Source organism: Tachyglossus aculeatus, chromosome 2, assembly GCF_015852505.1.
Source record: "Tachyglossus aculeatus isolate mTacAcu1 chromosome 2, mTacAcu1.pri, whole genome shotgun sequence".
Lineage (NCBI taxonomy): Eukaryota > Metazoa > Chordata > Mammalia > Monotremata > Tachyglossidae > Tachyglossus > Tachyglossus aculeatus.
Window position 1 is genome coordinate 27,171,351 of NC_052067.1, and position 23,356 is coordinate 27,194,706.

The 23,356-nt window shown below is 42.0% G+C and overlaps 1 protein-coding gene across 1 annotated transcript in view; it reads left to right on the top strand.

Moving 5' to 3' along the window:
• Positions 1-23,356, top strand: part of TOP2B (DNA topoisomerase II beta) — an 89,953-nt gene that overhangs the window by 11,899 nt on the left and 54,698 nt on the right. Inside the window, exons 2-4 of the mRNA XM_038767590.1 lie at positions 18,086-18,256; positions 20,142-20,232; positions 21,774-21,837. Coding sequence (XP_038623518.1) covers positions 18,086-18,256; positions 20,142-20,232; positions 21,774-21,837 — 326 coding nt within the window. The remainder of the gene's footprint in view (positions 1-18,085; positions 18,257-20,141; positions 20,233-21,773; positions 21,838-23,356) is intronic.

Consider the following 23,356-nt stretch of genomic DNA (forward strand, 5'->3'; position numbering starts at 1 on the left):
GGAATTCAGTGGTGGTAGCATTTGGGTTTTTTTCTGGGACCATTCACAATTGAAATTCCCAGAAAAATTGTTCCTTTTCCTGGGCCCTCTAGCTCTTACTTCAGTGGGTATGACATTCATTTGTGGCATTTCATAAAAGTTTACGTTAACGATTTAGGGACCTTTTTAGTTGGGTTATACTGATATTGAATTAATCTCCTCTTTTAGCATAATTACAGTTTTGAAGGAATCTTACTGAGAATGGACTGTGGATATAATGGCTTGATTAGTCTTGAATATGGATGACTATGAATGCATTTATGGAAATGTGAGTGTACAGTTAAGTCCACAACCTTGGTCTCACCCTAGACTCTTTTTCTTGTTTTTATAAGTTCTTACTCTGGGTAAGTTCTTACACTGTTCTAAGGTCTGGGGTAGATAGAAATTAGTCATATTGGACCCAGTCCCCATCCCGCATGGGGCTCACAGTCTAAGAGGGAGAACAGCTGTTGAATCCCCATTTTACAGTTGAGGAAACTGGTGCACAGAGGAGTTAAGTGATATGTCCAAGGTCAGACAGCAACACAGTTGCAGTCAGAATTTGAACCCAGGTCCTCTGACGTATAAGGCCGTGTTTTTTCCACGAGGCCACACAGCTTTAGGCCACGCTTCTAACTGTCCTTTACTGCCATCAATTGCCAAAATCTGTCAATTCTTCTGCTGCAGCACTGCCTCTCCACACAAATAATAACCACACTATTTCATGCTCGTGTCGTGATTGGACTATTGTATCAGCATCCTCTCTGGTTTTCCAGGTTCTCTTCAACCCCATCAATCTATACTGTACACTGCAGCATGGAGCATCTTCCTAAATGTTTCTTGGATTGCATCGCTTCAGTCTTCCATAACGTCTAGTGGCCACCTGGTTCCCTCTGTGTCAAGCAGAAACTCCTTACTGTTGGCTTCTCTTCGTTCTAGACTGGTTTCTGACCCTGTTCACCCTTCTTCCCACAAACTATATTCTTGCAGCTCCCAATTGATGGTTTTGTGCCCATAGCTTTCCATCCCCAAACTCACAGTATTTATTGAGGCCTTACTTTGTGCCGAGCACTGTACTAAATACTTGGGAGGGTACAACACTGAGAAGCAGGGTTGCTTACTGGAAAGCGTAGGCCTAGGAGTCATAGGACTTGGGTTCTAATTCCAGCTCTGCAACTTGCCTGCTGAGTAACCTTGCACAGATTACTTCTGTGCCTCAGTGTCCTCATCCCCAGTGCTTAGAACAGTGCTTGGCACATAGTAAGCGCTTAATAATACCATAATTATTATAGAAAAGTGGCATGGCACAGTGGATAGTGCACAGACATGGGTGTCAGGTGGCCATGGGTTCTAATCCCAGCTCGGCCACTTGTCTGCTGTGTGACCTTAGGCAAGTCACTTCACTGCTCTGTGCCTCAGTTTCCTCATCTGTAAAATGGGGATTGAGACTGTGAGTCCCACCTGGGACAGGGACTGTCTCCAACCCATTTTGCTTGTATCCGCCCGAGCGCTTAAGTACAATTCCTGTTAAATGAGGATTCAGTACCTGTTCTCCCTCCAACTTAGAGGTACATGTGGGGCAGGGACTGTCAGACCTAATTATCTTGTATCTGCCCCAGCACTTAGTACACTGCTTGGCACACAGTAAATGCTAAGTACAATTTTTATTAGAGAGAGAGGAGGGAGGATAAATACAGGGTTAAGTTGAGTGCCTTAAAGCAGGAGTTTCTACTTGACATGGAGAGGAATGAGCAAACCATTGGAGGTCTTGGAGGAGTAGGGAAACCTGCAGAAAACGATGCATTAGAAGAATGTTCCCGGAAGCGGAATGAAGTGTGGATTGGAGGGGAGAGAGGCTGGAGACAGGGAGGCCACTGAGGAGGCTGATGGAGTACTTAAGCCAGGTTATGACAAGTGATAGGATCAGCATGGCGGCAGCCTGGATGTTTGTTTTTTTTAATGGTGTTAAGTGCTCACTATGTGTTAGGCACTGTTCTAAGCACTGGGGCAGACAAAGGCTAATCAGTTGGGACACAGTCCATGTCCCACTTGGGGCTCACAGTCTTACTTCCCATTTTACATCATTCATTCATATTTATTGAGCGCTTACTGTGTGCAGAGCACTGTACTAAGCGCTTGGGAAGTACAAGTCGGCAACATATAGAGACGGTCCCTACCCAACAACGGGCTCACAGCCTAGAAGCGGGGACAGACAACAAAACAAATCATGTAGACAGGTGTCAGAAACGTCAGAGTAAATAGAATTATAGCACATCATTAACAAAATAAAGAGTAGTAAATATGTGAAAGTAAAATAAATAGGGTAATAAATCTGTACAAGTTTATACAAGGGCTGTGAGGAGGGGAAGGAGGTTGAGGGGAGGAGAGGAAAATGGGAGCTCAGTCTGGGAAGGCCTCCTGGTGGAGGTGAGCTCTCAGTAGGGCTTTGAAGGGAGGAAGAGAGCTAGCTTGGCGGATTTGTGGAGGGAGGGCATTCCAGGCCAGGGGAAGGACGTGGGCCAGAGGTCGACGGCGGGACAGGTGAGAACGAGGAACATCCGTTCATTCATTCAATCGTATTTACTGAGCGCTTACTGTGTGCAGAGCACTGTACTAAGCGCTTGGGAAGTGCAAGTTGGCAACATATAGAGACAGTCCCTACCCAACAACGGGCTCACAATCTAGAGGGCACAGTGAGGAGGTTAGCGGCAGAAGAGGAGGGTGCGGGCTGGGATGTAGAAGGAGAGAAGGGAGGTGAGGTGATGGAGAGCCTTGAAGCCGACAGTGAGGAAATTTTGCGTGATTCGTAGGTTGACAGGCAACCACTGGAGATTTTTGAGGAGGGGAGTGACATGCCCAGAGTGCTTCTGTACAGAAATAATCCGGGCAGCAGAGTGAAATATAGACTGAAGTGGGGAGAGATTGGAGGATGGGAGATCAGAGAGGAGGCTGATGCAATGATCCAGTCGGGATAGGATGAGAGATTCAACCAGCAAGGTAGCGGTTTGAATGGAAAGGAAAGGGCAGATCTTGGTAATGTTGTGGAGCTGAGACCGGCAGGTTTAGGTGATGGATTGGATTTGTAGGGGAATGAGAGAGCAGAGTCGAGGATGACTTCAACAGTAAATGCTAAGTTTACTCATTTGTAAAATAGGGATTCAATACCTGTTCTCCCTTCTACTTAGACTGTGAGCCTTGTGTTGGTCTTGATTAACTGGTATTTAGCCTAGCACTTAGAACAGTGCTTGACACATAATAAGTGCTTAAGGAGTACCACAGTTTTCAATGATTATGATGAAGGGGGAGTTCCAGGCAAGGGGTCAGTGGTGAGGTAGATGAGATCAAGGTACAGTGAGTAGGTTGATGTTAGAGGAGCGAAGTGCGCAGACTGGGTGATAGTAGGAAATCAGTGAAGTAACGTAGGAGGAGGACGAGCTGATTGCTTTCAAACCAGTGTTTTTGTTGAGAAGGTGGTTGGGCAACCACTGGAGGTTCTTGAGGAGTATGGACTGACTGGTTTTTTAGAAAAACGCACCAGGCAGCCGAGTGAAGGAAGGGCTGGAGCGGGGAGAGATGAAAGGCAGGGTCAGCGAGGAGGCTGATGTAGTAGCCTAGCTGGGCTAGAATAAGTGCTTGGATTAAAGTGGTAGCAGTTTGGTTGGAGAGGGAAGGATGGATTTTAGTGGAGCGAAGGTAGAACTGACGGGATTTGGTGACAGATGGAATGTATAGATTGAATGAGAGAGAGATGAGTCGAGGGTAACGCCAAGGTTATTGGCTTGTGAGATGGAAGAAAGTGGTGTTGCTTATAGTGACGGGGAAGACAGTGTTTGGGAGGGAAGATGAGTTGTGTTTTGGACATGTTAAGTATGAGGAGTTGGAGGGACAGCCAAGTGGAGATGTTCTGAAGGCAGGAGGAAATATTGGACTGCAGAGAGGGAGGGAGGTCAGGGCTGGAGAGATTGATTTGGAAATGATCCGCTTACATATGGGAGTAGTGCAGATGGAGAATAGACGGGGACCTGGAATTGAGCCTTGAGGCACTCCCACAATTAGATGAAGGGAAGCCTGCCAAAGAGACTGAGAATGAGCTGTCAAAGAGGTAGAAGAACAAGGAGAGGACAGAGTTAGTGAAGTCAAGGTTAGATAATGTTTCGAAGAGAAAGGGGTGGTCCACAGTGTCGAAGGCAGCTGAGAGGTAGGAGAGGATAAGGATGGAGTAAAGGCCTTTGGGAAAGTTCAACGGAGACATTTGATTACTTGCCCTTCTTGTGACTATGGAAACCTGTTTTCTCCAGATGCCAGAGAGAAAGGTAAAGCCCAGCGGAAAAGTAGTGGCTGGAGATGGAGACCACAATCACTCTTCTCAGGGCAGTCCAGTCCCATAGTAGGCACGTTAGTAGGGCAAGCGTACTTGACCCTCCTCTTTGACAATCTCTGCACCCCAACCCCTACTTGCCCCCTCTTATCTCCTTCCCCTTTCCTAAGACCCTTGCTGTGGCTCCTTGAGAGTCAAAGGTGGTGACTTCAGTACTTCCATACAGTGTTCTCACCTCCAGTAAGCGCTCAATAGATGCCCTTTATTGAACTTCATTTTCCAACAACCAGAGGGGCTGTTTGCTGGGCCACGTTTGTTTCTGTTTCCTGAGAGGAGTTTGCCTTTCATTCCTGTGTGGAGATAATCTAGCAGAAGGCTTTAAGATTCCAAGTGAAAAGGCTGGCTTCCTCTTTGCTTGTTTCTTCTCTGCTGTGTTGGCCTTCTCTGTTATGTTGGCCCTCTCTGATGTCTTCCTTCACGCTCCAGTGGCTTCCTCCCAATTGTTTTCAAAAATCTTCGTGTGTCCCCTGTCCTAAAAACATCTCCCTTTACCCCTGACTCCCCCAGTTACTGCTCTATCCCCCTCCTATCCAACCTCTCCAGACACCTTGAGCAAGTTGCCTACTCCCGCTGTCTTCACTTTCCTCCAATTCTCTCCTTGACCCCCCTCCATTCTGCCTTCTGCTCCCTGCGCTACACCAAAACCACCATCACAAAAGTTACCAATAACCTTCTTGCCAAGTCCAACAACTTCTATTCCATCCTAATCCTCCTTGACCTCTCAGCTGCCTTCAACGGTGTGGACCACCCACTTCCCCTAAAAACTTCCAACCTTGACTTCACTGACACAGTCCCCTACTGGTTCTCCTATTACTCTGGCTGCTTTTTCTTAGTGTCTTTTGCAGGCGCGATCAATCAATCCTATTTATTGAGTGCTTGCTTTGTGCACAGTACTGTACTAAGTGCTGGGAGAGTACAATATAAAAGTCGGTAGACATGTTCCCTGTCCACAACGAGCTTACAATCTAGAGGGGCAGACATTCGTATAAATAAATAAATTGCAGATGCATATATAAGTGATGGGGGCTGAAGGCATGGTGAATAAAGGGAGCAAATCTAAGTGCAAGGGTGACGCAGAAGGAAGAGGGAGAAGAGAAATTGAGGGCTTAGTCAGGAAAGGTCTCTTGGAGGAAATATGCCTTCAATCAGTCTCCTCCTTTGCCAGATCTTTCTCCTTTTCTTGTATTTCCTCCTGCCTTCAGGACATCTATTCTTGGCTGACCCTCTAACACCTCAAACTTAACATCTCCAAAACAGAACTCCTCATCTTCCCACCCAACCTCTGACCTCCCCCTGACTTTTCCGTTATTGTAGACAGCACCATCATCCTCCCTGCCTCACAAGCCCGTAACCCTTCTAGACTGTGAGCCCGTTGTTGGGTAGGGACCGTCTCTATATGTTGCCAACTTGTGCTTCCCAAGCGCTTAGTACAGTGCTGTGCACACAGTAAGCGCTCAATAAATATGATTGAATGAATGGATGAACCTTGGCTTTATCGTCAGCTCAACTCTCTCATTCAACCTACATATTAAACTTTTCACCAAATCCCATTGGTTCAACTTTCACGTAGTAAAACTTGCCCTTTCCTCTCCACCCATACTGCTGTTGCATCAGTCCAAGCACTTATCCAATCAATCAGTGGTACTTATTGAGCATTTACTATGTGCAGAGCACTGTACTAAGTGAATGGGAGAGTACAATACAACAGAATTAGTGGACATGTTCCCTGCTCGTAATGAATTTACAGTCCAACTTTGATTACTGCATCAGCCTCCTTGCTGACCTCCCTGCCTCCTGTCCTTTCCCACTCCAATCCATATTTCCTTTTGCTGCCCTGATCATTTTTGTACAACACCATTCTGTCCATGTTTTCCCCACTCCTTAAGAACCTTCAGTGGTTCCCTATCCACCTTCACATCAAACAGAAACTCCTTACCAGTGACTTCAGAGACCTCAATTACCCTGCCCCTTCCTACCTCACTTCTCTGATTTCCTACTACAGTCCAGCCCACAGACTTCATTCCTCTAATGGCAACCTGCTCTCTGCCTCATTTTTGTCTGTCTCACCCACCAACCCCTCACCCACATCCTCCTGCCTCTGGCCTGTAAAGCCTCCTCCTTCATATCGTACAGATGATCACTCTCCCCACCTTCAAATCCTTATTAAGATCACCTCTCCTCCAAGAGCCTTCCCTGACTAAGCTCTATTAACTCTTCTTCCACTTCCTTCTTTGTCACCCATGCACCCAGGAGACCGAAAAGGCTGGAGACTGAGTCAGGGTCTGTCCCGGGGTCAGCCACCACCATGCCTGGTGGAGAGCTCCTTTCTTATTGTCTGGTAATGGAGAATCTCCCTGGACTGCTTGACCAGGCTTTGAGCTCCTTCAGCCCCTAAGCTTAACCATTTCAGCTCAGGTGGCTCGGCCATGGAAACAGTAAAGCAGGATCCGGGGGGCATGGAAAAGGGGCGTGCAAGTTAATTCATTGCGCTCTTGTTGTGTACAGAGCACTTACTATCTACATGTCTAGGAGAATATACCATTTTCTCCCTACCCACTCCTGTTCTCTCTCCTTCTTTTTCCTCTAATTTCCTTCTCTTCTCTTCCTCCTCTTCTTTTGTGCTCATCTTCCCCTCTCCTCCATACCCTGCCCTAAATTCACTCTGATTCTCAAAATGAAAAGCTGCCCTCCCAGGGTTGAAATATTCATGGGACTTGTGCAACAAATATATCCTGGACTCTGATACACGCTCACCTGCACATGCTCCAACACCTGCTGCCAAAGCCCAAGCTTTTCAAACCCTCTGTGGAGACGTGTTTTGTGCCATGCTACTCCCGGGGCAAGAAGACTAAGGGTAGCTTTCAGAGAACTGCCTGTGTTTTCCCTAAAAGTCATATGCATCTGTGTTCTGTGAACTGGCGTAGTGCTTCATACGATTGATTGATTTGTGAAGATTGCTGAACATTACACAGATTGGCTAAAAAGTTTAAAACTCTGAACTGGTCCTTGGGTTTGGTTTGGTTTTTTCCTCTCCTATAGTAGGGGACTATTGAACTTTTCTTAAAAGGTGGCACTTACCTTGCTAGATGTTTGAGGAATTAACACAGGAGGTTCATGCAGCAACTGACATGGACACCCCTTCGCTGGCATAGGCCATACCAACAGTGGGTGTATCTAGAGGACACAGTGACTTTTGGACATGTAATTAAAGGACCTACAGCAATGCTTAGAATTAGCATACTATTATGTTTTTAAATACTTGATGTGGTGACTCGCTATTAGGGATCATTTACCAGGCTGTATTAGAAAGTAGTCTTGGAAAGCAGTGTATCTGTTTGAAGCATTTAGCATGTTAGGAAAGTTTTAGGTGAGGAACGTGTATGCTAACTCATACTCTCTCAAGCACTTAGTACAGTGCTCTGCACATAGTAAGCACTCAATAAATACATTTATTTTGTATTCATTCATAGAAAGATTGAAAGCTCTATGACATGAATTTCATGATTTTCATAGTGCTCTATGCAAATTACAGTAACCTTTCCACATGTTTCCACTTAGAGTTTTCAAAATCACTGCTCACATTTTTTTGTTTGAAGCAAAATATTTGGACAAGTAGAAAACAATTGTCTTTGAACCTTCTATAATTATAACAATTCAGTGATACAGTGCAAATGATATACATTTTAATCTGCAGATGACATTAAATTAAAGTTGTCTTTAGAGCCATTTAGAAATTTAAAATTTTTACGTACATTCTTAGTTGTTCATTTCTTGGCCAAAGTTATTTGCCATCGATAAATACAATTTAACAGCCCAAGACAACTCAAGATAAAGTAAGGAGGTTAGTCCTAACAGTTTTAAAATTAATATGAGTTGAACTTTTAGCTCACTTACTGAAAAGTTTTACTTTACCTCCAGTTTTTCTGTAACCCAAGGGTTGTGTCCTGAACAACTTCATCGTATGGGATAATTGCATTATGGTGACTGTTGATTCATTGAGATTATGGGTTTGATGAGGATAGATGGTTTGAAGAGACTACCATGATTTACATTTTTCCTGTAGATAGTGAAATTCCCTTATTGTTATGTCCAGTCCTAATGGAATGCCCTACACCCATGCAATTCTTTGCTATTTTACTGTATTAAATACTTAAAAGTTGCCAAAATACAAAAAAACCCCACAAAGTTCTTTGCGAAGGTAGAATACAGTGGAGCTTTGAATTATTGTGACATTTCGCATAGACTAATGCCATGTGTACACTCGCCACTGTTTCTTCCTACACGAAGCTACCTGTTGTGTTAACCCCAGAACATACTCGTATTGTAGGAAGAATATTCCCTAATTCTTCCATCATGTAGTATCCAACTTGGGTAATGAAAGTACGTTCAGTTTATATGTATACTGTCTAACTGTATATATTTATGTATAATATATACTTATATATAGGTAGACAGTTCAGTGCTTTCACTCAGTAAATACCACTGATTGATTTTTGATCATGATGAACTAAAATTGGGAAGCTGAGAGCAAAAAGGACAGAGGAGCTATTTTAATGATGCAGTGGAACAAAGCCTCAGATAATGCTGCATCCCAGGTTAGAGCAGAATGGTGTCCTGGAATCAATCAATCAATCATATTTATTGAGCGCTTACTGTGTGCAGAGCACTGTACTAAGCGCTTGGGAAGTACAAGTTGGCAACATATAGGGACAGTCCCTACCTAACAGTGGGCTCACAGTGTAAAAGACTGTGAATAAAGAAAGGAGTGGCTCTTTTTAAGCAGGAAGGTAATAAGGATTGAAAGACTAGGAGACACAAGTTAAAATACTGCTAGGTACTGCATCAGCCATCCACCAACAAATCAGCGGTGTGTATTAAGTGCGTACTATTTGCAGCACACTGGACTTAGCGCTTGGGAAAGTATAACAGAGTTAGTAGATGTGATCTCTGCCCTCAAGGAGATTACAATCTAGTGGGGGAGACAGATATTAAAATAAAGTACAATTAGGGGAAGCTCCTGAGTGTAATTATACGTACGTAAATGCTGTGTGTTGAGGGTGAGTGCCCGAATGCATAGGGGTTATGGACTGAAGTGCATAGGTGATTCAGTAGGGAGGGGAACATAGGGTGGGGAGATGAATGATTAGTCAGTAAAAGCCTCCTAGAGGATATGAGATTTTAGGAGGGTTTTGAAGTTGGGAAGGCTGCATAACAACACTACAGAGGCAAAGCCTTTGTGAACAATGTGGCCTGGATTGTGGGTCCTGCCACACATGCACCAGTAGGTGAATTTCTCCATCGTTAGTGTCATCTTGGAGCACAGGAGACAATATATATTGGGCTCTACTACTCTTTAAAATTTGGATAGCTATTGGGATTAAACTTTAGGTACTGACTTCTGTGGTTCACATTTCAGCATTTACATTGCAAATATTTCTGGAGTAGTATCCTTGCTTGTGTTTGTAAATAATGCAAATGATTAAATGTGCATATAACATCTGAGCTGTTTGTTGGCTTTAAGAGCCGTGGTTCAAGAGTCATTCCTAATTTAGGGTATCAGATACTGTCATCAATCTGGAATTAAACCATATCCAAATCTTGGTTTTGAGCTGAGAGTTTAATTCATCCTTTAATTATGAATTATTGGGTTCTCCATATTAAAGAAATATGATGTGTCTTTAGTAAGTCTAGGTTTCATAGGTATAAAAGTGATCTCTAGAAATCTGTAGACCTTAAATTTGACATTGCGCTTGATTACCCGTACGCAACACACTGACATTTTCCCAAAGGCCATTCTTTGTTCATTTGTTTTGTTGCTTTATTCATTTGCACGTTATTAAATAGATATTGCCTATGTAGCAGGCCTCAGCGACACATTAACTTCTTGGCTGACAAGAGAAATCCTAGGCAAAGAATAAAACTTCTTTGTTTAGGTGGTTGGGGAAGTTCAGCAAAAGAAAAGAACTGCTTTTTGCCCTTGAATCTTTGAGAACCAAGAAGAAAGACACTCACACAAGAAATAAGCAAAAACTGATCATCAATACCAGTTTCCAAGTAAATGGGAGACTGTTTTGCCACTGGGGAGAAGGGAAATTCTCCAGAAAAAAAATGTATGTGAGATATATTCTCTCGCCGTCCCAAAGACCATTAGCCCCTTCCGAAATTGTGCATCCATGTCAATTCATTTCATTCATTCAATCGTATTTATTGAGTGCTTACTGTGTGCAGAGCACTGTACTAAGCGCTTGGGAAGTACAAGTTGGCAACAAATAGAGACAGTCCCTACCCAACAGCGAGCTCACAGTCTAGAAGAACCGTCTATGCGGTGGAGGCCCGGAAGAGCCAACCAGACGATCCCTGGAGAAGCAGCGTGGCTCAGTAGAAAGAGCCCGGGCTTTGGAGTCAGAGGTCATGGGTTCAAATCCAGACTCCACCAGTTGTCAGCTGGGTGACTTTGGGGAAGTCACTTCACTTCTCTGGGCCTCAGTTCCCTCAACTGGAAAATGGGGATGAAGACTGTGAGCCCCACATGGGACAACCTGATCACCATATATCCTCCCCAGCGCTTAGAACACTGCTTTGCACATAGTAAGTGCTTAACAAATACCATTATTATTATATATTCAAAAACTTTAGCCTTCCAGTTGTCTTAATTGAAAAAAGAATGCCAGTCAGTTTTATCCTCCAGTCTGTAAGCTCATCATGGGCAGGGAACGTGTCTACCAACTCTTGTTATATTGTACTATCCTAAGTGCTTAGTACAGTGCTCTGCACACAGTAAGCATTCAATAAATACGATTGTCAGCGGGGATAGTGACAGTCACAAAGTTAACAGGACACAAATAAGAAGGATTCTTAAATTGCCGTGATACCAATTCAATGAAAATGTTAAGAAAAATTTAACACTTTTTTGAGATTATCCGTAATTTATGTATGGGGTAGAAATTGGGTTAAATCAAGTAAAAGTCTAAAAATCCATAACCTACATTTTAATTGCTTTAGAGCTAGTTGCTTGCCATATGATGTGGATAAGGCTAGAATTTAGTTCTTCCCCGGGTATACTGTGATACCAAAACCTTGTTGTGCCTGTGGATCTGAAGAGCTACAAATTACCTAGTTGTGAACTTTCTAATTGTATCCAAGCCATGCTGTGTCCATTGAGTGCTCTGCTGGGGACAAAACTGCATTTCAGAATGAGGATACTGTTTTTCCAGTTAGTTGCATTGAAGGTTAGGGGAGGGAGAAGGGAAGCTGTTTGGGAGTTTAAAGCCGGGATGTAAGGGAGACCGAAAGGTTGAAGAGACTGAGCAAACCATCTGGGGTTGCATTAGGAGGCATTTATTTGCAGTGGGATATATTGTCAGTCATCCTGAGTTGATCTAGTGCTCTATTTGTCTCCTCTCTGCTTCCCTCAAATAGAATCTGCTGACACTAAAGCCTGACTGGGAGGATCATTAAGCACCGAATAGGCCATAAAAGAAAATTGTGGAATCTTTCTCCCTGAAGATCTTTAAGAACAGGATAGGCCAGAACTTGAAATGTAGGTTGCTAGCTTGTTGCTGATGACCATAAAATCTTGGTGGGCACTCTCTTGAAAGCCCTCAGTCCTTCTCTGGGGCTACTTGTGTAGCACGCTCCTCATAACTGCTAGATACAGAAGTCATGGCATATTTAATAGTGAAGTTTTAACCTGAAGTTTGTGAGAACCATTCTTGGAGCGGCTTGTAGATGGGGCTGGGATGTTGAGAGAGGCTTCAGCAGTGGGGTAGACAGGAGCATTGGGGAGGGAAGTACACATTAAGTAGCCAAAAAAGTAGATGTGCACATCCAGGTTCTGTAGGTGCTCGTTAATGTGGATGTACCTTTTGACACTGAGCTTAATTATCCAAGATAGATGGATTTATGGCATTATTTATGGCAGTGTGACAGATTTGATCAGAACTTCCCAGCTTTTTTAAAAATTTTTATTCCAAGCCAAATTAAAGACAAGAGAGGGGTGTGTGTGTAACCTTCCACCCTCTCATCCCGTGGAAGCTCTGGGTGGTTAAAAAGGTGCTCACAGACCTTTTCTTGACCGTTCTCCAGGTCTGCGGAGTGTCTTGGAAGGACAAGTCCCTGGATTCACCTTTTTTGAAGTTGGTTCTAATCGATTCTCCGACTCACATTTCTTTGAGTACAAATCAAGAATTGAGTTCAAAGTAGCAAGTTGGAGTGTTTTAAATCTGGAGAAAATGCTTTTTCTGTAGGGGTTCTATGAAAGGAGGTGTAAACCCAGATTGATCACCTTGTTTATTTTGCATAAATTATAAAAATAAGATTGGGGTATAATATTTGCCATTTAACATTTTTGAGCACTAACAATGTAGTATGGTCTATCAAAAAAACATCAAAAAGCTTGCGACGAATCCAATTTTCAGAATTGTGAAATAAACTATTGGCCCAGAAAATTCGACCAGTGCTCTTTTCTTTTTTTGAGAGAAACTCTGGATGAATCAACTATTATCCAGAGTTAATAAGTTTCATTTGGTTCCTGGGAAATGTATTTAATATGCCCAATGTCTTACTGGGTTTGAAGCTGGTTTGAAACCTTCAGGCTTCCCAGAAGATGGTAGAATAAGTAAAAGCAGCCTTTTTACAACTGGCATTCCATAAAATACTATTGAACCAGGATACGTAGCTATCTGTAAGACTGAATTAGATGCCATAGTAGACATGAGGTTAACCTGTGAACTTAATAAAATTGGAACCAGAGAGAGGTATGTGAAGAAAATCAGTGCTTTTGCTTTTGGAACCTTCCTCGCAGAGATGCTTGTCAGAACCTTTGGCTAAATTTACTTTTTCACTGGATTGAATTTGAATTAGATATTCTTTTTGTAGACTCTCTTTCCATTGAGTTTTTTTTTCCCCATGGCATTTTGAATTTCGTAGTAGCATCAAATACTCACAACTTTTATTACACTATTCTGTGTAGCCAAAAGATTAGTTCTTCTTAACTTACACTTTGTCCTGAAAGAACAAGACCAGTTTTAGTAAGATTGCTGAAATTCTTTTGTTGAGAGGTAGAAATTGGCTTTATTTTAAAATTTTTATTTCACAAGAAAACACTAGCCCAAAGGATTTTTCTGAAAGATCTAAGTACTTTTGTATGTTGAATAAATACTTTGACATGTGCAGTTTCTAGCTGCCAGTGGTATTTATCTAGCTTGTGTCCATGGTGCATATAAATTTCAGTGATTCTGTTTTAAATTTGCCAATTCGCAGTTGATTTAGAACTATACATATATAAATGACCTCAAAGCATCTGTTTTTGTTTTGTCATCCTGCTCATGAAACATTAACCATATGCTTTTCATTATTTTACACGTAAGCCCAGAAAATGAAAAATGAATACCACTGGGTTCAAGCCTGTGAGCTATTGAAGTAGAATGTTGTCTTCTCTAATAGAAAGCCTCACTTTAGTATACCAGATATGGTTTTTAGACACAATTACTTGGCCGTTAGAGTAATCAGTCTAGTCCTAGGTTACTAAGCACATCTCTTGAGCCACTCCAGCCCAGCAGTATTCGCAGCTTAAATAGCTGCTTGGGAGGAGATGACTGGGTGGAAAAGAGAGAGCTGCTCATTCTTTGGGATTTCCAGCCAGATGAAGCAGTGCAGGGAGGACATAGGGGTAAGTACTTTTTCCCTATGTCTCCCCATCTTTTTACTCCTGCTTCTCTTATATGAGTAACAGGACTTGCAGGCCACCACAGAGGATTGGGTGAACCACATAAATCTCAAGCCCGTGGCTGGGCTTCATTGGTATAAATGTTCTCCGTGCCCAGGTCTAGCTATCGCATGTCACCGGTATGTCATTTGCGTTGAATTCAGTCTCTTTTGAAAATGCACATGTACCATTTCAATTCACGCACCTTTTGACTCAGTGGCTTCCGATTCTGGCTCTTTCTTCCAAAGAAGCCACAGTGCTAAATGGAAAAGTGATGTAGTTAGTATAGGACTCTGAGCTGAATTGTAACTATTTGTGCAACTTGAGAGGGTTCCTCTTTTTGTCGATGAACACCTGGTATGGGTCTGATTCGTTCAGTTGAGGGGGACTCTGGAAGAAAAGATCCCACAGAAGACTTCCAGAGGCCTTCCAAATAAAAGACTTTTTTCTAAGAGCTTCTTTAGGGTCTGTACTTCTGGAATATCTCTGGAGCTGATTCACTAAGTGAATGCACATGGGGTTTTTTTACAAGTGGTCTAATGCTTTTTCGTTTTGACTTTGGCCCTTATTTATAGTTCTTCCTCTCTCAGTGTCTCACCATCCTTTGTTGTGTTACATGCAAATCAGTATCACTGCTTCTTTAAGAACAAAACGGTTGCATTCTGGACATGGATTGTTGGTTTTGGAAGGGTCATCACCCTGAGAGTCTGATTTGACCCTTGTCCTAAAGTGCCTACTTGTTAGAGTTCTTACTTCTGCTGTTTGATCTGTGAATCCTTTCCTTCCTCCTTTTTCCGCAAAAGAGTCATGAGTAGGGGATTAAAAAGGTGTTGACACAGAGACCTGCAGAGGATGGAAATCCATGGCCTGACCCAATCTGTTCCGGTTCCTTCCAGTGCTAGACTGGTGGGTTAAAGTACTGAGGTAGATTGGAAGTGGCCCGTGACTTAACATTTAACCATCAATTCTTGTGGTTGCTGCCATGGATGAGCAGTTGTCCTGTAGGCTGCTGATACTTATAGGCAAATGGGCAACTGTGCACATTCCCTGGAACTGAGTCCTGGACCATGTCCAGTGCAGTCCATGATCATTTCTATGAGAAGCAGCGTGGCTCAGTGGAAAGAGCACGGGCTTTTGAGTCAGAGGTCATGGGTTCAAATCCTGACTCCAACAATTGTCAGCTGTGTGACTTTGGGCAAGTCACTTGATGATGATGGCATTTGTTAAGTGCTTACTATGTGCAAAGCACTGTTCTAAGCACTGAACTTCTCTGGGCCTCAGTTCCCTCATCTGTAAAATGGCAATTAAGACTGTGAGCCCCCTGGGGGACAACCTGATCACCTTGTAACCTCCCCAGCACTTAGAACAGTGCTTTGCACATAGTAAGTGCTTAATAAATGCCATCATTATTATTTCTACCTCAGACTACAGCTCTCATCTGGAATGGGAGTCCCCTAGTTTAGCCTGCATGTATCCGCTTTGAAACAACATGATCCAGTCCAGGGATTTGAAACCTGCAGGTGGGCTGGACCTATTCAGTGCTCTTGTGAAAAGGGAAGGCGAGAAATAAAGAATGCTATTTTAAGTAAGACGGTATTACGAAGTAACTTTTTCTGCCGTATAAGTCACTCTTGCTACTCAATTCTGCCAAAGTAGTCCCTTGCCATCTCCAAGGCCCCTTCTAAAAGTTGCCCCCCCCACCCCAAAAAAAGTCTCCCAACCTTTTGGACCATGCCACTCCATTTGCTGTCTCTTTACTCATATGATGTAAATCTTGATTTTTATCTGATACATATTTCTTTGTTTACTTCTGGTTTTTTAAAAATCATTTATAGCTAACCTTGACCTGTGTTTTGGGCCATAGGTGTCCTTTCCCACTCCCATAACTCTTCAGAAGCCAAGATCATGTCTTCCTTCTGTTGTATGTTTGTAGATCTGTAGTAAAGTGCTCTTCACCAAATAGGTGCTCAGTAAATACTGTTACCAGTGATGGTGAAAACAGACCGTGAATATTTTAATGTTTGCTTCCCCCATTGAAGTGTAAGCTTCTTATGGGCAGGTAAAATGATTCATGCTTCTGTTTATCTTCTCAATCACCCAGTATAGGACATTGTGCCCAGGTGCTCAGTAAATAACATTACCTGGGCTGAGACTGGAGGGACAGGTTTTTCAAAGATCAGGCATTAGCATTCAAGAAGGCATAGAATCAAGAGTAGAAAGAAGAGATGAAAGAGAAAAGCTGTTGGAGGGGTGTGATTATGTGGCCCACTTTTATTTCAGTGGAAGCAAAGTAGTTTTGTCTGGCTTCCCAACTGGCAATCAAGTAAAATCTTCTCCTCACCATCCATGCTGCATACCCTCAGCCCTTCTTTAAACTTTGCTCCTTCCACAGCAGCTTTTATCGTGTTAAAAAATCTATTTCCGGACTCTGGTGCACCCTTTTACGTTCATGTAGTCTCCCGGCTGCCTGGTGCTACTTTTTTAAAGTCACCTCAGCATCTCAGGAACGGCACAGGCCTGGGGCTGGAATGGATTGGGATGGTAGAAAGGAAGGGTGGTGGCACCCCCTTCCCAGGGCTGCAAGGAATGAAAGAGGGGAACCATATCTGAGAAACGAGTTTAAATTAAAAAAAAAAAAGAAGTGGCTGACGGAGGGAAGCGTAAGGTGACTGCAGGTAAAAGAGGGTGGAGAGAAACACTTTAAAAACTGCTGTGGGAGACTAAGGGAGGAAATTTTACAGAAGCGTAATACAGGGCAGTCATGGTGTAGAGTGTTGGGGAGTTTAGCGATTTGCCAGTTGAAGACAGTAGCAGGGAATGATATGACTATTTTACTTGCAATCAATCAATCAATCAATCAATCAATCGTATTTATTGAGCGCTTACTATGTGCAGAGCACTGTACTAAGCGCTTGGGAAGTACAAATTGGCATCACATAGAGACAGTCCCTACCCGATAGTGGGCTCACAGTCTAAAAGGGGGAGACAGAGAACAGAACCAAACATACCAACAAAATAAAATAAGTAGGATAGAAATGTACAAGTAAAATAAATAAATGAATAAATAAACAGAGTAATAAATATGTACAACCATATATACATATATACAGGTGCTGTGGGGAAGGGAAGGAGGTAAGACGGGGATGGAGAGGGGGACGAGGGGGAGAGGAAAGAAGGGGCTCAGTCTGGGAAGGCCTCCTGGAGGAGGTGAGCTCTCAGCAGGGCCTTGAAGGGAGGAAGAGAGCTAGCTTGGCGGATGGGCAGAGGGAGGGCATTCCAGGCCCGGGGGATGACGTGGGCCGGGGGTCGATGGCGGGACAGGCGAGAGCGAGGTACAGTGAGGAGATTAAGTTGTTACACCAGCGTGGCAATGTTTTAAACCCAAGAAGTAGTAGTAGTAGGAGGAGGAGGAGGAGGCCTTCCCAGACTGAGCCCCCTCCTTCCTCTCCCCCTCCTCCACCTCTCCTTCCCCATCCTCCCCCGCCTTACCTCCTTCCCCTCCCCACAGCACCTGTATATATGTTTGTACATATTTATTACTCTATTTTACTTGTACATATTTACTATTCTATTTATTTTATTTTGTGAATATGTTTTGTTGTCTGTCTCCCCCTTCTAGACTGTGAGCCCGCTGTTGGGTAGGGACCGTCTCTAGATGTTGCCAACATGTACTTCCCAAGAGCTTAGTATAGTGCTCTGCACACAGTAAGCACTCAATAAATATGATTGAATGAATGAATGAAAGTATTTCAAATTCATGGTAGAATGTAAGCTTTCGGTAGACAGGGAACTTAATCCTTTTTGTTGTATTGTACTACGTGCTTAGTACAGTATATTGCACTCAGCTACCAAAGTTATTTCCGTGACAACTGTTACTACTCAAGTGATTGGTTCTTGAACTTTAAAAAAAGATTTGTTTGAGCTCTTTTTAGATGTCTCATAGTTGAAAATATTTTTGGTTAAAATAATGCTTTTTCTTTCAGACTCTGTTTGATCAAAACAATGCCTCCAAAAAAGAAGAGATGGAAAGCACTAATAAAAATGACTCTTCAAAGAAGTTGTCAGTCGAGAGAGTTTATCAAAAGAAGACCCAGCTTGAACATATTCTCCTTCGTCCTGATACGTACATTGGGTCAGTGGAGCCATTAACTCAGGTGAGTTGCTTCAAAAATCATCTGAATTCCTTGGGCATTCTTTGGATAGCTTTTGAGGAAGACCTCACTGATTTTTGTCAAATTAGAATAAGATTAGAATTAGAATAAGATTAGAATTGTGATTGTCAATTTCTAGAAGACCTGTAAAAATAATTAAAGTTGAGATGTATGTATTTGCTTTTAAGTTCAGGGAAATAGTTTATTGAAGTTCATCCAGTTCTTTAGCACTTGGATGACAGTACTTGCAAAATCATGGTAAGAAGAACTTGTAGTATTCATTCTGACACTGTGTCCATGCATACATATGCTCTAACTGTTTTTCCTGACATTGTGGCACCCTATATGCAAGCAGGCTGGTTTTGTCAGATACACCCTTCATTGTGACCAAGACCAATTCTGAGTATACTTGCATTTTCTACACTCAGTGAAAACTGAATTGAAATCTGACACAACACAAAAGTGCTTAGGACAGTGCTGTGCACACAGGAAGTGCTCAATAAATACGATTGCAATACCATTGAATGAATCAAACTAATTACTGAATAAAACTTTTACTGCCCCAAGCAGGAGTGCCCTTAGGTGAATATGGTCTATCCAGTGCCTGATGCTGCTGATATCTACTACTACAGTTAACATGCATTGCATTTAGTTGTATGTGAATGCAAATAAGCTTTTGACACATCCCTGCTGTCTTGTGGCAAGTGGCCCTTGGTAGTTATTCAGGATGACTTAATTAGTAAATCAGTCAACGGTATTTATTAAGCCCTTTCTGCATGTACAGCACTATACTAAGCGCTTGGGAGAATATGGGACAACAGAATTGATAAACACATTCCCTGCCCACCAGGATTTTGCAATCCACAATCTCCCCCTTATCCTCACTCCTCTCCCAGTACAACTCAGTTGGCACACTTCGCTCCTACCTGCTCAGTGTCTCACTCTTACCTCTCCCCCTCAACCCCTTGCTCATTCTTTCCCTCCTGCATACTTCACATCCAAAATACCACTATTCTTCCCATCTTCAAAGCCCTACACAAAAATCAAATCTCCTAGAGGAAGCCTTCCCTGACTAATTTCTCATCTTCCCTTCTTTGTAACCCATACCCACTAAGCACTTGGGTAGTCATCCAAACCCCCAAAGCACTTAACGTTCATATCTTTATATTCAATTACTTCTCCTACTTGTAATTTACTTTAATGTCTGTTTCCCCTGGTAGGTTGTAAGCTCTAGGAGGACAGAGGTCATGTCTGTTTACTCTTATTGTACTCTTTCAAGCACTTAATAGAGTTACTTTGCATCTACAAAGCGCTCAATAAATACTAGTGGTTGACTGATTGAATGAACACTGAATTCCCTTATCCCAGTATAGTAGTAGGGATAGGGTGTGAGGTGCCAATAATTAACACAAATATTTTTCTTCACTACTGATTGTGGATTGGGATGACAAAAGGAGTACTTAGCCAACAAAATACAAAGACACATGCTATTGTGTTCAGAGGAAGTATTAAAACTATTAACATGATTTTTCTCATTGTAAGCATAAACAGTTGTACAATTGAGCCTTTTAAAGTTTCCAGTACCTTAAATTATAATAGAATTATTGTTTTGTACGTGAAATAAATGATCTGGTGAAGTAAAATATATCTTCGTATTAAATGAACAGTTTCTCAATTTTTAGGTATGTATGCTTAAATGCTAATAAAATATGAAAGTAGCTACTGCGCTATATCTCTGGCTTTGAAAGCATTTGTTTTTGAAGGTCTAAGTACTTTTGTATTTAAACATGTAGAGTGCAGTTCTAAGACACTTTCTAAAGTAGTACATAGACTTTAATTGTAGTAGTGGCATTTTTGATCTACAGATGTCTTTGCATTTTGTTTGCAGTTAATGTGGGTTTATGATGAAGATGTAGGAATGAATTGCAGAGAAGTTACATTTGTTCCAGGCTTGTACAAGATCTTTGATGAAATTCTTGGTAAGTATGCTTAAAGATTAAAGGAAAAAGTTTGGCCTGTTCAGTCAGTGCTAATAGCTTATGCTACTGTTTTACCCTTCATCCTGAGTGTGTATCCTACTTCAAAACATGTCCAGAACACGAGGAATGTCCTAGATACTGCTATAAACATTCATAAAAGTTGCCTGCAGTTTTCACCCGTCTTGCTGAGTGAAAAAGTTTTTGAGCAGAGCAACTAGGTCCAACACGTCTAGCACGGCAGTGTTTATAGGGTGGGAAATGTTGCCATTTCTGCTACTTTCTTCTGGTCTGAGTACTTAAAACAAGTATCCCATCACTCAGCTCAACTACTGTTTCCACTGTAGATGGTAATAATCCTTTTCGATCTGTCTTAGTTGAGCTCGTAATGTATGATTCTTAAGTTTACTTATAGTAATGGGGGTGATGGCAAAATCAATTTCCATCATTTTGGTGTATTCTGATAGCACCTAAAAAGTTCTTCAGAAAAGAACATTTTAAGATGGTTTTCTGATGAAGAAGAGTGTCAAATTTTCAACTACAGTTTTCTTCATTTGTAGTTATTATTTTGTTAGGTCTATTCAACTACTCATTAGAAGAGAACAAAGTTTGGAAGTAGTACAATAATGTTCTGAATGGGAAGTATTATGGATGCTACATTTTAGTATCTGTCCTTTAATTTATGGGCTTTTTGGATCTTTGATTTACCTTAAGGAGCACTAGAATTCTAGCATGTAGAATTTACCACTGAGAAATAAGGAAATTTTAGTTTGTGAACCTTCACAAGGGACAGGGATCATGTCCACTTACCACCTGTTTGTTCTTTCCGAGCACCTAGAGCAGTGCTCTGCACACAGTAAGCACTTAATAAATACTGTTGTTACTACGTGATAACTTTTGTTCATAAATATCCTAAATTGAAAATGAAATTTTGTGCCTGTTAGGATTTGAGCTGAGGAAAGAACTTCTAAAGTACTAAAAGTCACATTTTTATTATTGATTTCAATTATTGTCTGTCTCCCCCTTCTAGAGCCCGTTGTTGGGTAGGGACCGTCTCTAGATATTGCCAACTTGTACTTCCCAAGCGCTTAGTACAGTGCTCTGCACACAGTAAGCACTCAATAAATACAATTGAATGAATGAATGAATGAATGATTATCTAGGCAGTACTCAGCACATTAATAGTATACGTTTTTACTTTAAACATGCGGACTCACATGCACTTAGATTATGTTTCATTACTTCTTTTCATTCTGGACTGCAATGCCCCCCCCCCCCCACCCCCCCCAATTTTGGTTGGTGAAGACTATTCAATGTCTTTTTAGTTTCAAACTAGTCATAAAAATTACTTCAGATGACATCAAAATGGACTTAATTTTGTATTGGCAGCACTAGTCCCAGGTTCAAGTAGTTATTAAAGATGAAAATGTGGGCACTTTTGCCATTAGTACTGCACGTGTGGTTGTTTAAATGCACTGTCATTTATATAAAGGTTTGCGCATTAAGCAGTTATTTTTTACAAATAAAACATTTGACTTTTTTAGTTAATGCCGCTGACAATAAACAGAGGGATAAAAACATGACCTGTATCAAAATTTCTATTGATCCGTAAGTACATTCCTTAATTACTAAGTTGAATTTCTCTGTTAAGCATTTGTTTTACATTTCCTATAGTTAACTCTGTAGGCAATGTTTCATTGAGCCGCTTTATCTTCCTTTATAATGAAAGAGTAATTGGTTGTTCTAAATAAATGGTCTTCATTTGACCAGTTAACAGTTTTTCCAATATCCATTAAATTTTTTAAAATTTACTTGTTATAATTTAGGTGTTGTCTCCCGCTGTTGAAAAATGCCGTTATCATCAGAGTGCTCACCTTTTGGGCTTTAGGTGTTGTCTCCCGCTGTTGAAAAATGCAGTTATCATCAGAGTGCTCACCTTTTGGGCTTTAGGTGTTGTCTCCCGCTGTTGAAAAATGCAGTTATCATCAGAGTGCTCACCTTTTGGGGCAAAAGTCTAGATGAGAGAAAAGAAGGGAAGAAGCTCGTTCTGGGCAGGGAACGTGTCTACCAACTCGGTTATACTGCACTCTCCCAAGTGCTTAGTACAGTACTCTACACACAAAAAGCGTTCAATAAATATGATTGATTGCCTCCCCTGAGCCTCTGTACCTCCTTTATAACAGTGATTGATTGTTCTAAATTGTAAATACAAATGGTCTTCATTGGAATAGTTAACAATTCTTCCAAATAGAGTACAGGCCTGGAAGTCAGAAGGCTATGGATTCTAATCCCGGCTCCATCACTTGTCTGCTGTGTGACCTTGGACAAGTCACTTCTCTGTGCCTCAGTTCCCTCATCTATAAAATGGGGATTGAGACTGTGAGCCCCACGTGGGCCCGGTACTGCGTCCATCCCCATTTCCTTGTATCCGCCCCAACGCTTAGTACAGTGCCTGACACATAGTAAGCGCTTAACCAATACCACAATTATTATCCATTAGATTTTTAAAATGACTTGTTATAATTTTAGTGTCTACTGCTGATGAAAAATGGAGTTATCAGAGTTCTAGCCTTTTGGTTCACAAGTCTAGATGGGAGAAAAGAAGGGAAGAGGGTTAGTGCCTCACCTGACACTTGACAGGTAGCACTCATGACTTTTAAAGGTTCTCATTTACTCCATCTGGGCCAGCTCCAGGAGTCTTGAAGTTGCCTTAGTGATTTTGGTCGTGCCCTGGGGACTTGAAGAAACTAAGAGGGAGGTCATCTGGGGCTTGGCTACTTCCTGGCTTGGGGAACCGTTGAAAGACTGTGGAATGTGGGCATCCTTGCAGGGTCTCAATGGTTTTGAGAGTTTCAGAAAGGAACCAGGTTTTGGGGAGCATGCCACATTATTAGTAATAATCAAGGGGGAGAAACAGTACTGGTGCTGTAGACAACAAATGTACAGCAAGGGGTGTTGCCAACAGTGAGGAAGAGCATATCAAAGAGGCATTGACTTTAGTAGCCATATTTACAAACGCTAATTAAAATCTCACCGTAAGTAGCATCATCTTCAAATCCAAAGGGTAGCTATGTATGTCATATACATTACCTACAAATACCACTGTATTGCAAACTGTATTTTAGCA